The sequence below is a fragment of the Tupaia chinensis genome, unplaced genomic scaffold (assembly GCF_000334495.1).
Source record: "Tupaia chinensis unplaced genomic scaffold, TupChi_1.0 Scaffold000578_2, whole genome shotgun sequence".
Classification (NCBI taxonomy): Eukaryota; Metazoa; Chordata; class Mammalia; order Scandentia; family Tupaiidae; genus Tupaia; species Tupaia belangeri.
This window is the reverse complement of record NW_006160094.1, coordinates 7,537,440-7,550,884: the sequence shown is the minus strand read 5'-3', so window position 1 is coordinate 7,550,884 and position 13,445 is coordinate 7,537,440. Positions and strand designations below refer to the sequence as shown.

General features: G+C 40.4%; 1 protein-coding gene across 4 annotated transcripts in view; it reads right to left on the bottom strand.

The window, feature by feature from the left end:
• BCL2L13 (BCL2 like 13) overlaps positions 1-13,445 on the bottom strand; it is a 120,906-nt gene that overhangs the window by 43,709 nt on the left and 63,752 nt on the right. For 2 of the 4 annotated variants that reach the window (XM_006158350.3, XM_006158351.3), the window contains 2 exons: positions 10,622-10,691; positions 1,294-1,437 (listed from right to left, as the gene is read on the bottom strand). In XM_006158350.3, coding sequence (XP_006158412.1) covers positions 1,294-1,437; positions 10,622-10,691 — 214 coding nt within the window. Of the gene's footprint in view, positions 1-1,293; positions 1,438-10,621; positions 10,692-13,445 lie in introns of those variants that run through there. The other 2 variants (XR_003551022.1, XR_003551023.1) reach the window with 2 other exon arrangements.

Below are 13,445 nucleotides of genomic sequence, written 5' to 3'. Positions count from 1 at the left end.
CCCCTGGGGGGTGATTTCTCGCTTTCTGTCTCTATGTCTCTCTCTGTCTGTCTGGCGAGCGCACGCGCCCTACAGTGAAAATCTCTCCAAAAAAAAAAAAAAAGTTCATGGAAAATATACATATTTAAAACCTATATGGGGCAGCTAGTGGCGTAGTGGTTAAGGTGGCTGTATCCCACATGGCAGAATGAGCAGTTCAAGACTCGGACCAAGCAGCTTAAGAAACGTACCATGCACATGTGTGTGAGCTCAAAATCCTGAGAGAAAAATGGAGGAGAAGGGATTGTGGCATGGCAATCCCCACTCTCTCTCCCTCCAGTAAGCATATGTGACCTATAGCAAAACAAAACAAAAAAACACAATACTACGCTTGGATTTCAAATTTTTATACCAAAATTAATTTGTACTTCAAATTCAGTTTTCCATGATTTTTTGAAGTCCCTTCATGTGATACTATTTACATACAGTTCAAAACACAAAAATAATATATTGTCTAGGGATGTATACATCTGTAGTTAAACTACAATAAAAATATTCAGGGGCTAATTGGTGGCATGGTGGTTGAGGTGTTGGACTCCCATATGACCGACCACGGTTCAAGTCCTTGCTTTCTCACTTCCCACCCTCTCTCTCTCTCTGTGTGTCTCTATCTGGTTAAATTAAAATAAATGAATAAATAAGTAAAATCAAATAAATAATTATTTTAAAAAAAATTCAGAAGTTGCCCTGGTACGGTAGATAAGAGCATGCAGAAATCTAGAAAGGGAATATAAGGAGATTCAAAAGTGAGCTCTGCTCTTTTCATGGGCAGTGATAGTAAATATTCATATTATTATTCTTCATATCCTATTTACAACTTCTTGTTAGTATAACATGTGTCACAATTAAGAACTCTTCATAAGTATCTCATATTGCCCAGTGGCAGTAGCATATGAATGCTGCTGCTTGTAGGCTGAGGCTAACTGGGAGTCCCATGTTTGATTCCTGGCTCAGCCTAAAATGCCAGGTATTTGATATAGCATGTGCTTGCAGTAGTACCAGCTACTCAGGAAGCTGAGGCAGGAAGACTGTGACACAGCAAGATCCTGTCTAAAACACCAGATGCATGTGTGTGCATATGCACACACACACACAAGTACCACGTATCAAAATGTGAGTAGCTTAAACTATTTGAACGATTTTCCACGGACCATCATCCAATCAAGCAACCTACACCATGCATTCTCAATACTGTTACACATAAAGGGCTTAACTTTTTTGGAAGACTGAAAGCAAATATGAAATGGTTCATACCCAGCCACCCTGCTGAATGATGTACTCTGCTGCATAGTCCTCCAGATAAGTCACGCCAAACTGGAGCAGTGCACTCAGGGGTTCTTGACCACGCCTCGTCAACTCCAAAAGCACATGTTGTAGCAAAACCAGAGGCACCAAGATCTTTAATGCAAAGATAGGAGAATAAAAACCAAAACTGAAATACTTATAATGCACTTTATATATTCAATTACTAGAAATTAGTATCACATACATCATTATAACATTTTGCTTTAATTATAATAAAGGGCTATTAGAAATTTGCTGAATATTCCATGTAGATTTTATACAATAGATGGTAGAAAGTTATTATATGAAAATAACTCTGTGTGTGTGTGTGTGTGTGTGAGAGAGAGAGAGAGAGAAACAACATAGATATATAAGGAAATTCACTGAAGCATTATTTACAGTGAAAGACTATAAAAAAACTCAACAAGTACTAATTAAATAAATTTGGCCATTCAGTGAAATACATCGCTCTTAAAAAAAGGGGTTAGATTGTTCACTATCCAATCACCAAGATACACTTAAAGTGAAAAAAAAGCAAGACATAGGGGAATGTGTACAATACTGTACCACTTATTTTAAGAAACAAAACACATACACACATAGATTTATACAATCTTGCATATCTCTGGAAAAATATAAAGAAAACTGGTAGCAGTGGTTGCTTAAAAGAGGGAAAATGGGTGACTAACACTAAGGATAAAAGAAAACTTATTTTTCAATGCATATCTTTCTGTGTTTTTTTGCATTTTATACTAGGTACTTTTTATTTTCTATTTGAAATAAGAACTTTTTTAAATGATAAGGGATCTAATAAAGAGTCATCAAAAATAGGGACGGAATGGTTACATCATTGGGCTCCCACGTAGTTGACCAGGGTTTGAGTCTTGGACCTGGCAGCTTGAAACTCACGCCAGGTATCCCAAGAGGAGAATGGAGAAGAAGGGACTGTAGTGTGGCCATCATCCCCCCCCCAGGGGATTATTTCTTGCTTTCTAACCCTCCGTATCTCTGGTGAGCGCACGCACCCTACAGCAAAAATCTCTCTTTAAAAAAAAAAGAAAAGAAAAAGTCATCAAAATTCAAATATAAAGGAGGCATTACAATATATAACCCAATAATCTTGTAGCTCACTATTTAAAAGTCATCAAAATTTACAACAGAAACTAACTAGAATCCCTTGCCTTCCTTTAAAAAATAAATTGCAGGGCCAGCCCCATGGCACAGTGGTTAAGTACAGTGCATAGAAAGTTGGACCCCATGCGGCTGATCACAATTCAAAACTCAGCTCTGAGGCTGGAAAAGCACACTGGTTGCCTGTGTGCCCAGTATTGTGATGGGATGGAAAAATGAAGAATAAGAGCTTGCAGCATGACCATATCCCAGGGAGGGGGTTTGTCTCTCTGGCAAGTGCACACCCCCTCTAGCAAAAATGAAATGAAATAAAGAAAAAAAACTGAAAAGATGATTCAGCTAAACATCTTTCTTGCATCTAAAACATTAAGAGGTCTATATATGACTAGAAGAATGCCAAAGGAAATGAAACCAATTCCAGTGCCTTGTTACTGGATTGCCAAGGAAATAACTGAAGGATGACAGAATATTTCTGCAGAAGAGGGCAAACAAAACAATGAGATTACATTTCATCTGAACATCCTTTGGTTTTTAAGTAAAAGGGTCCCTGGAGCATCTATATCGATGTCTGAAAGAAAGAATGCAACAAACACATCTCCATTTGTCAACAATCCAAAAGAACTCCAGCCCCAAATTCATGGAGAATCTCTTCTAAAAACTAATGGAGTGGTATAGGACTATAAAGAAAACAACATTAGGCTTTTTCCACTGTAAGAAAAGCTCATCATACTATTAAAAAGACACAAACAAACAAAACTAGCCCCATTGGTTCATCTAGCTCCAACGTTGTGCCTTGGGTAGGATCAGGTAACGATGGTGTGTGAATCAGGCTTGCTAATTCACATTGGCTTCAAAGGCCTGGGATACCCTGTAGCTCAAAACATTCTAATTTGCCATAATAATTCATAACATTTTAAAGCTATTCATGGTTAATCTCTATCACTTCTTGAGGAAATGAATTGCAAACATTGCATACTTGCTATATAAAATAATACTTCCTTTTATTTGTTCCAAATTTCTTTCATGTTTCAAAAACCAGACATCCAAGTTATACTATACAACAATCTAGCAATGGGGCCGGCAGGTGGCATGGTGGTTAAGGGGGCTGGATCCCCACATGGCCAACGTGATTTAAGTGAATCCCAGACCTGGCGGCTTGCTTTTTCACTTTCCCTCTCTCTCTCACACACTCTGTCCCTCTCTGGTCCAATTAAAATAAATAAGTAAATAAAGTTAAATAAAATAATTCTAAAAAAGAAATAATAATCTAGGGATGATTACATAATCTTCTTTGACCCCCAACTTAATTTCAGTTTTTAATCATATTCCCGCTCTCATTCACAATACTTTCAGGTGGATGTCTACAAATCTATTCTTCTAGTTCTCAGGTGGCAACTGCTCCACGCCTTTGATCATTTAATTATCTTCTTCTGGATCTTCTGTATTCAAATTATAATACATCTTTCTTTTTTTTTGGAGAAGTTTTTGATATAGGGCACATGCGCTCGCCAGACAGACAGAGAGAGACAGAAAGCGAGAAATCACCCCCAAGGGGGGATGGCAACGCCGCAATCCCTTCTCCATTCTCTTCTCGGGATCTTGGACGCACACGTATCTGGTGTGAGGTTTAAGCCACCAGGTCCGGGACGCGAATCGCGGTCAACCACATGGGAGTCCAGCGACATAGCCATTACGCTAATTGCTGGTCCCTTGAATTATAGTATATCTTTCTTGAATACAGTATCCAAAGTGCAAAATCCTCACTTTTTTTTTTAAAGAGAGATTTTTGCTATAGGGTGTGTGCACTCACCGAAGAGACAGACAGAAAGCGAGAAATCACTCCCGAGAGGGATGGCCGCACAATCCCTTCTCCTCCATTCTCCTCTCAGGATTTTGGCCATGCTCACACACATGCCTGGCACGTGTGCTGGGTCTGGGTCTCAAACCACAGTTGACTACGTGGGAGTCCAGCGTAACTATTACACCATCTACTGGTCCCTCAAAATTCTCACTTTGTAAGGCTAACATTTCCTATTTGGTTGCTAATACTTTCCTTGGTGATACATACTATGTCATCCCTCATACAGCTATTAAATGACTACTATACTATACATGAGGCTTATCTGTTTGATAGATGATGGTAGGTAATTAGTATCTGACATACTGTATGATGACTTTCAGGTCCAGTGCCTTTTTTTTTTAAAGAATTACTTAATTTAATTTTATTCATTATCATTATTTTATTTTATTTTTATTTTATGTTTTGAAGTTGATTAGAGAGAGACAATAAGAGAAGGAAAGTGAAAAAGCACCAGGTCCAGAACTTGAACCGTGGTTGACTACGTGAAAGTCTAGCAACATAACCACTATGCCATCTGCTGGTCCCACCTTTTACTTTTTTTAAAGAATTATTTATTTAATTGCATTTTTTATTATTATTAACTTGCTATAGGGCATGTGCGCTCACCAGAGAAAGAGAAATTGAGAAAGCAACCCGCCAGGTCCAGGACTAGAACAGTAGTCAGCCATATGTGAGTCCAGTGCCCCAACCACCATGCCCTACTGGCGCCTCTCCCATGTACATTAAAAAATATATATTTATTTATTTACTCATTTTATTCCATTTGTTTTTATTATTATTTTTTAATTTGACCAGAGAAAGAGAGAGAGAAAGGGAAAAATGAGAAAGCAAGCCACCAGGTCTAGGACTCGAACCATAGTCAGCCGTGTGGAAGTCCAACACCTTTAACCACCATGCCACCTGCCAGCCCCTCCCATGTACTTTTTACATGTCAAAACAAAACTGGATTTCCAAATATTTATTTCCAGAAGGTTGTATTATTCTCATTTCTAGGTCTAAAAAGTAAGCAGTCTTATCCTTTGATTCATTCTCTAAGTAATTTCCTTACTAGATAATAATAATCTTCACATAGCACAGAAATTATTTTTTCTTCAGTAGTTTTTGCAATGGAATGCTAAGATATTTTGACCATCAGAAAGGATTACTTCCACTGGCTTACCCTTTATCCACAGACTTATTTAATTCATTCCCTGACATTTTCTCCTATGCACTTGCGGTTGCTTTTTCTAATAGGTTAGACTTACTTTAATAATGTTACCCTTTTATTAAAAAATATACGGGCTTGGGCTAGCTCCATGGCCTGGGGGCTAAGGCACCCAGATCCCACATTACCAACTGTGTGGTCAGAGTCCCAGAACAGCAGCTTGAGAAATATGCTGGGCATGTGTGTAGGCAAGCCCAAAGTCCTTAAAGGAGGGAGAGAGAAGGGCCTGCGATGTGACCATTCCCCATGTGGGGATACTTTCTCCCTCTTCCTCTGTCTCTGGGGAGTGGATGCACCCCCAGCAAAACACACTCACTCACACAGAGAGAGAGACAGGGGGACAGGATTGCCTGGTAAAATGAATGCATGCTAATTTAAGCATTTGTAAATGTACCTTCTAGTACAATAAATATTTGTGATTATAATCCCATAATTTGGCCCACCTATCTACTACTTAGCCCTTCCGGCTTAATAATTCTTTGTTTTCTTTTTTTTTCTTTTTTTTTTGGGGGGGGGAGTAAAGGGCACATGTGTACCCTGGAGAGAGACAGAGGGACAGAAAATGAGAAAGACCCTCCATGGTGAATGATCACACAGCAATCCCTTTTCCTCCACTTCACCCTCCTCTCAGGACTGCGAGCACACACGCACATGCGCCCAGTGTGTTTCTTAGGCCACAGGGTCCAGGGCTTACACTGCACAGTCAGCTATGGGATCCCCCTGCTTTAACAACCATGCCACTGGTTGGCCCTGTGTGTCAACTAGTCTGATAAATGTCCCATCCCTAACATTTTACCTGTACTTAATTCGCTGGTTAGTTTGACTGTCTTGACCTACCTGCTTCAAAATACAATTTAAGAAACACTCAGACATTATATGTGACCCAATAGGAAATAGAATCATCTATGAAGCGTTCCTGCCAGGAAGATCAAACCTGAATCTGACCAGTCCTCCAGATCTACCTACCAATAGAAAGGAAATACAAAACAGAAGAGCATGTTACATGACTTCAATAAAATCCAGAAGGTAGGAAATTTTACAGGACAAATAACTTACAAGAAAAACAAAGGAGTAAAAAGAGAGAGAAGTCTACAATACTGAAAGAGACTTAAAGGCCAACTCTGTGGCGTGGTGGTTAAGGCAGTCGGATCTTCACAGCCGAGTCCCAGACCTGGCAGCCCGAGGAACAAGTCGAGTGTGTGCACATGAGCACCCCAAATCCTGATGAGATAGAGAAACAGAGGAGGGACTATGATGTGATCATTCTCCATGGCGGGGGGAGGTGCCTTTTCTCTCTCCCTATTTATCTCTAGCCAGGGCATGCACCTCCTGGCAAAATTTTTTTAAATGATAAATAAAAATAAAAAAGACTTAACACATATATTACCTTATTCCACGTATATAAAATGCCCAGCATAGACAAGAGTAATTATTGCTGGGGCTGGCAGGAGCAGGAAATGGGATGTGGCCACTAACAAGCACAAGGAAAACACCCTGGAATTAGACAGTGGTGAATGGCTGCACCCCTCTGTGAACACTAAAACCCTTTGGATCACACATTTCAGAAGGCTAAATTTTAGGGTATGGGAATTATATTTCAATTTTTAAAAAGACAAGAAATATACCAACCAAATGGAATGCATAGGTCTTGTAGGGATCCTGATTCAAACAAATCAGTTTTAAAGAACACATTTATGGAGGCCATCAGGTGACGTAGTTGTGAAGGTGCTGTATCCTACATGGCTGACCACGGGTCAAGTGCCAGACACAGCGGCTTGAAAATTATGCCAGGTGTGCAAGTATATGCCCTAAGGCCTAAGAGGAGGACGAGAGGAAAAGAGGCTGTGGTATTAAGGGATGGCGACCCCCCTGGGGGTGATTTCTCATTTTTCCTTTGTCTCTCTCCAGCAAGCAATGCACCCTATGGCAAAAACCTTAAAAAAAAAAGAAAAGAAAAGAAAAGAAAAGAAAAGAATGCATTTAGGGGTGGTGATTAAGGTAGTTGGATCCCATATGGCCAACTGTACAGTTCAAGTCCTAAACTCAGACCCAGGGGCTGAAAAACACGCCAGGCATATATGTGTGCTCAAAGTCCCGAGAATAAAGAAGAGATTATAGTATAGCCTTTCGTCCCAGGAGGGTGCTTTTTCCTTCCCTCTTTTTTTTTAAATTTTTTATTTACTCATTTATTTATTTTTAATTTGACAGAGAGAAACACAGAGACAGAGAGAAAGAGGGAGAGTGAGAAAGCAAGGCACCAGGTCCAGGACTTGAACTATGGTCAGCCATGTGTGAGTGTCCAGTCCCTTCTTTCCCTCTTTCTGTCTCTCTCCAATGAGTGCATGTACCCTGTAGTAAATTTTTTTAAATATACATTTATGAGGCAATTAGGGAAATTTGATACTGAGTAGGTGGTGATTTTTTTTTCCTTTTTAAAAATTTGATATAGGGCATGTGTACTTGCTGGAGTGGAATAGAATGAGAAAACACCCCCAGGGACGGTGGCCATGCCACAATACCTTATCCTCAATCTCCTAAGGACTTTGGACACACATGCACATACGCCCAGCATAATTTTCCAAGCTGCCAGGTCCAAGACCTGAATTGTACAGTAGGCCACATAGGAGTACAGCACCCTCACCACCACACCAGCTGCTGGCCCATCCATGTACTTTTTAGCAGGAAGACCATACCATTGCTATAGATTTGTGACCAGCTTTTTCTTGGGGCTGGGGGGGGGGGATATATTTAAAGAGCAATCTACCAAAATGCCTTTAAAATCTCTTTGTAAATTGATGCCTTTACAGTTTGTCCCAGACTGGCAAGCTCTGTGAACAACTTCTTCCCCTTCTCTGACAGGCATTGATTTGAGCTCACTCACTTGCCAGGTAGATCATCACATTCATATACGCGACCTTATATCAGAATTCTGTAAGTATCATGTTAAATGTAAAGTATGAGCGAACTGCTCCAAATTAGCCAATGTGATTTTATTGGGGTAGATGGGAATGGAAGTTTCAGTTATCATAAGCTAGGTTCTTTTCTCCTCTGGAGGACTTAGAAGGAAGAGTAACACTAGATTTAGCAGAGCAAGTAATATTCTCTTTATTTATCTCAATTTTACTTTGTTGTTAATGCAATTACTAAGAACAACTACAAGGTAAGGATATATTATGTGCCCTAGGCATCATACCAAGAAGCAAGTAATATTCTAATTGCATGTCTCATTTATAAGAGGTATTCAAGCCACAGCTGGTCTCCTGATCAAAATGAGGAACTGAAATCAAGCAGGGAATGGGGAAAGAAAGGAAGAGTAAAAAGAAAAGGTGAAGACTGGGGTTTACGTTTCAGGGTAACTCTATGATGGGCACTGGGGGTGGGGCATACAAAAGTGAATTCTAACAATCACTAGATAGGAGTGATGGAAGAGAATATAAATTTGGACAGAGCGCAGTAGGTTCAGGCACCTGATTACTTGATGCTTGTTATACTAAGAAACATGTGACCCAGCTGTGGCGCTGTGTGCTGCCAAACTGCTATGTTCTGCAGGTTGGAACCACTTGGGAGGCCCAGGTTTGAGTCCTGGTCCAACCTGAAGGTCAGGTACAGCAGGGTGCACCTGTAACCACAGTGACTTGGAGTCTGAGGCAGGGGGTTTGCAAGCTCGAGTTCTGCCTGGGCCACACAGCAGGACTCTGTCTAACAAGAGCTGGGTGTGGTGGCGTTCACATACAGCCCCAGGAGGGAGGATCACAGCAGAGAGGCTGTCTTAGAAAGAATCATAACCAAGCTTATTTTTTATTCATAAAGTTTATTTCGAATATTCATAGGAGAATATTTTCTTTTATTCCAAAATAAAAAATAAGGCAAACCGATATTCTAATAAATGTGTAACTTACTAAAAACTCCATCATAGTGACCATGTGGGAATAGGCTCGCTGTGTTAGGGTTCTTGTACTAGCTGCTGTTCACTAAGTATGGTGCCAGGCAAGGCATTAAATGAACATCTAGTATATGTCATTTCATTTCATTCTAGTAAAACTTACAACTCCAATTAGCTGATGGCAAAATTTAGAGGTAGAGAGCTTAATTAACCTGCCAGAGACACACGTCTAACGTCTAGCCTGTAGCGAGGCTGAGATCTGAAATAAGTCTAACCACATACCTAATACAGATCAAGTCAGTACATAAAGCCCCACAGTCTGATCCACTCAAACAACTCTGAGTCAAGGTAGCTATTTGTAAAAAACAATTGTGCCGAATTTTCCCATCCCCAGAACTAGGTCACACCGGGCCATACCGCTTCCTTTTACTGACCTGAGCCATCCTCTATTCCATCCCCTCAGACTGCCTTGTCAAGGCTAAGCAGGTAATACAGTCTAAGATAATGGTTCAATTAATACGGTACTGTGGGGAACAGATGTGAATATGAAGAAGATCTTGGCTCCAGTTTTGGTTCCAGTATTTACTAGTCAAGGGGTCCTGGGCAAGACATTCCATTTTTGTTTTCTGATTAGTCACCTGATCTCACTAATGATTGGGTTGTCGGAAAAGTCATAAAGCATTTTTGAATAGAAAAACATAGAAAAATACGTCATCACTTGTTCTACAACCCAATAAATAACAAAACAAAAGCTAATAAAATCCATTCTGCCTTCTGCAAAGGATGGTTGTGAAGAGCAAATGAGATGTGACATGAGGTACTGTGCAAACCATAAAACAAATGCTGTGATTCATAGGATGAGAAGAGGTCCCCTCCCAAATTAATCACTTATTTTTTCCGCAAGACATATTCACACACAAAATAACCATCAGAGGTCAAGGTCATGTTTAGTACAGAGAAATGAAGGAATGATGAGAAATTCTGGACAGAGGGACAGGAAGGACCCCTATGACAGGTCGGGCAGCGTACTGAGGGGCACATATTTTTAGGCAGAGCAGAATCTTGTAGCATTACCCAAATACCCACCTGGCCCAGTTAGGTTTCTGTATTACATAAAGAGCTCTAACAGGCTTCTGCTGCATGGTGCTAGCAATTCCTTCTATGCCTTACCCTTAACACACTCAGACCATATAAAGAAAACAGTTAATTTGGTTAATACCTTATTCCAGCCGCTGGTATGAACTGTGGTCTCCAGTACACATTCCCGATAAGCCTGATATGTCACTGGCCTGTAGAGATTTTTTTAAAAGTCTGTGTCACAAAGAAGGAACATTCTAGATCTCCAGATAAATAAATACACAGTCACTACTATTGAACTTTTTGCTAAGTGACAAAGCTTATTAATGCACTATCCGTACAAGATGTGGTTTTTAATCATTGATATTAAAGTATTCTATAGGCTAAAATGCATGCTATGGAAAATAATAATATAACTACCATAATACAGTAATATAAGATAAATTTATACTCTATTTTTAGAAATTGTTTGGAACTTATCTGTTATAATTTCTATGTTGCAGATTAACACTTATGTTATTAATACAGGATCAAATAACAACAAAAATTATCTCAATTAGTAAAATTAAAAGCATAATTTAACTTTTCTAAAAGGCAAAAAAAATCTAAAATACTTAAACACCAGAGAGATACATCACTGGAACTAAGACAGGCATCCTGAACAAGGTCTCAGGTCTCACCGCGATCCCCCTGCAGTCCTGCAGCCAGCCAGAATCGCAGGCCCGCGAGCGCACGTCCGGCATGTGCAGTGTGACAAGGGACCCAAACCCCAGTCTTCAGAGCGCTCAGCATCACAGAGCGTCACATGCCACTGCGCCACCACAGCTGGCCCAGGAGCCCTATTTTTAACTTGGAGTCTTATGACATAAAATCCTGGAGGCCAGAGAGATAAGCCCTTCTGATTATTTGCCTGTAAGCCCTAGTTATACCAAAAACCCAAGTCCTTATGTGATAACACTGACTCTGATTTGCTGAGGGACTTCAGTATATTTTAAGCATTGGTTTCTTGTATAAATTTGAAAAACAAACAAGGAAATCTGGTACCAAGTAACATATGAAGGCATCAACACTGTATAACAGAGCTCATAAAGTTTAATTCCCACTCCCACCCCCATCCTATTTGGGGCAAAGTATTATGGGACATTAAAAAAAAAGAAGAAGAATGTGAGAAGCCTTGCTTTTGTAAAATTTAAAATCCCATTCTAGGGTCGCCAGTGATGAGGTGGTTAAGGCAGCTGGATCCCACATGGTCAGCTGCACAGTTTGAAAAAAGACACTGGGCACATGTACGTGCACGCCCCAAATCCCGACAAGACCGAGAAACGAGAAACAAACTGGGCATGGCCACGCCTCTATTCGCGATGCTTTTTCTCTCTTTCTCTCTCTCAGTATCTTTCTCTGGCAAGTGCATATACCTTCTGGCCATTAAAAAAAATAACAATAATATCCACCACTTATTAGTAGCCTACTATGTCAAGTTTTAAATTTTTATATTTATATTTTATATTATATTACCTATTGGGAAAACAAAGCTCAGAAAAGCTAAGAGACTATCCCAAAACCACACAGTTGGCAAGTAGCAAAGCAGGAATTCATACCCCAATAGATTTGGCACCAAAGGTCACACTACTCCCATTTCAACACAGGACTCTCCAATGCGCACAACCCTGCAGGCTACCTGGGCTAACGAGCGGCTGAAACACGGCTGGCCTGGGGCTGAGGGTGCAACAGATGAACTGGGTCTCAAGGAAGAAAGAACGCAAAGTAGCTCATCAATGCTATTTCATATAGAGAACATGCAGAAATGATCATTTTAATATACTGAACTGAGTGAAATTTTAAAAATTCATTTCATTTTTTAAATGTGGCTGCCAGAAAATTTTTAATTACATATATGTGACTTGCTTTATGTCTACTAGACAGCACTGGTCTAGATATTTCAGAAAAAACTTCTGGTGAAAAAGGTTTAATTTTTTTTCCAGTTTTTTTTGGAGAGGTTTTTGCTGTAGGGCACGTCTGCTCGCCAGAAAGACAAGAGAGGACAGAGAGAGAGAAAGCAAGAAATCACCCCCCCAAGGGGGATGGCCACACCGCAATCCCTTCTCCTCCATTCTCCTCTCGGGATCTTGGGCACACACGCATACGCGACCAGCATGAGTTTAAGCCACTGGGTCCAGGACTTGAACTGCAGTTGGCTATAGGAGTCCAGAAACATAGTCATTACACCAACTGCTGGTCCCAACAAAGGTTTAATTTTTTTAAGCAAGGCAATAACAAATCCATACTTTAATTATGCTGAAAGGAGATGAGATGTCAGAAATAACCTTTATAACAAGAGATGAACATAGTATGTATTACCTTCCTGACATCACATTCCCATGAAAGCAAAACTTGTATTTTTGGAAGACCAGTAGACAGAGTAATGGTTACATTGCTGGACTCCCATGTAGTTGACTGCAATTCAAGTCCCAGATCCAGTGGGTTAAAACACATGCCGAGCATGTATGCACCCAAAATCCAGCGAGAAGAATGGAGAAGGGATTGCAGCATGGCCATCCCCCTGGGGGGTGATTTCTCCCTTTCTGTCTCTCTCTGTCCCTCCGGCAAGCGCACATACCCTATGACAAAATTCTCCCCTAAAAAAAGCAAACCTTGTATTTTTTAAAAAGCCTGGGGCTAGAGACCAGCAGATGACATAAAAACATCACTGTATTCCCATGTAGTCAACTGTGGTTTGAATCCTGGAACTCATGCCAGGCATATATGCATGCATGCCCACAATCCCAAGAGGAGAATGGTGGAGAGGGGATATGGCATGGCCATCTCCCCAAGGGTGATTTCTCACTGTCTGTCTTTGTGTCACTGGCAAGGACATATGCCCTAGATTCCTGCCAAACTTGGACTTCAGCAGGTACCGCACAGTCGTTCCCTCATTCTCCCTGAAGTGGAACTTATGCCTGCCATTT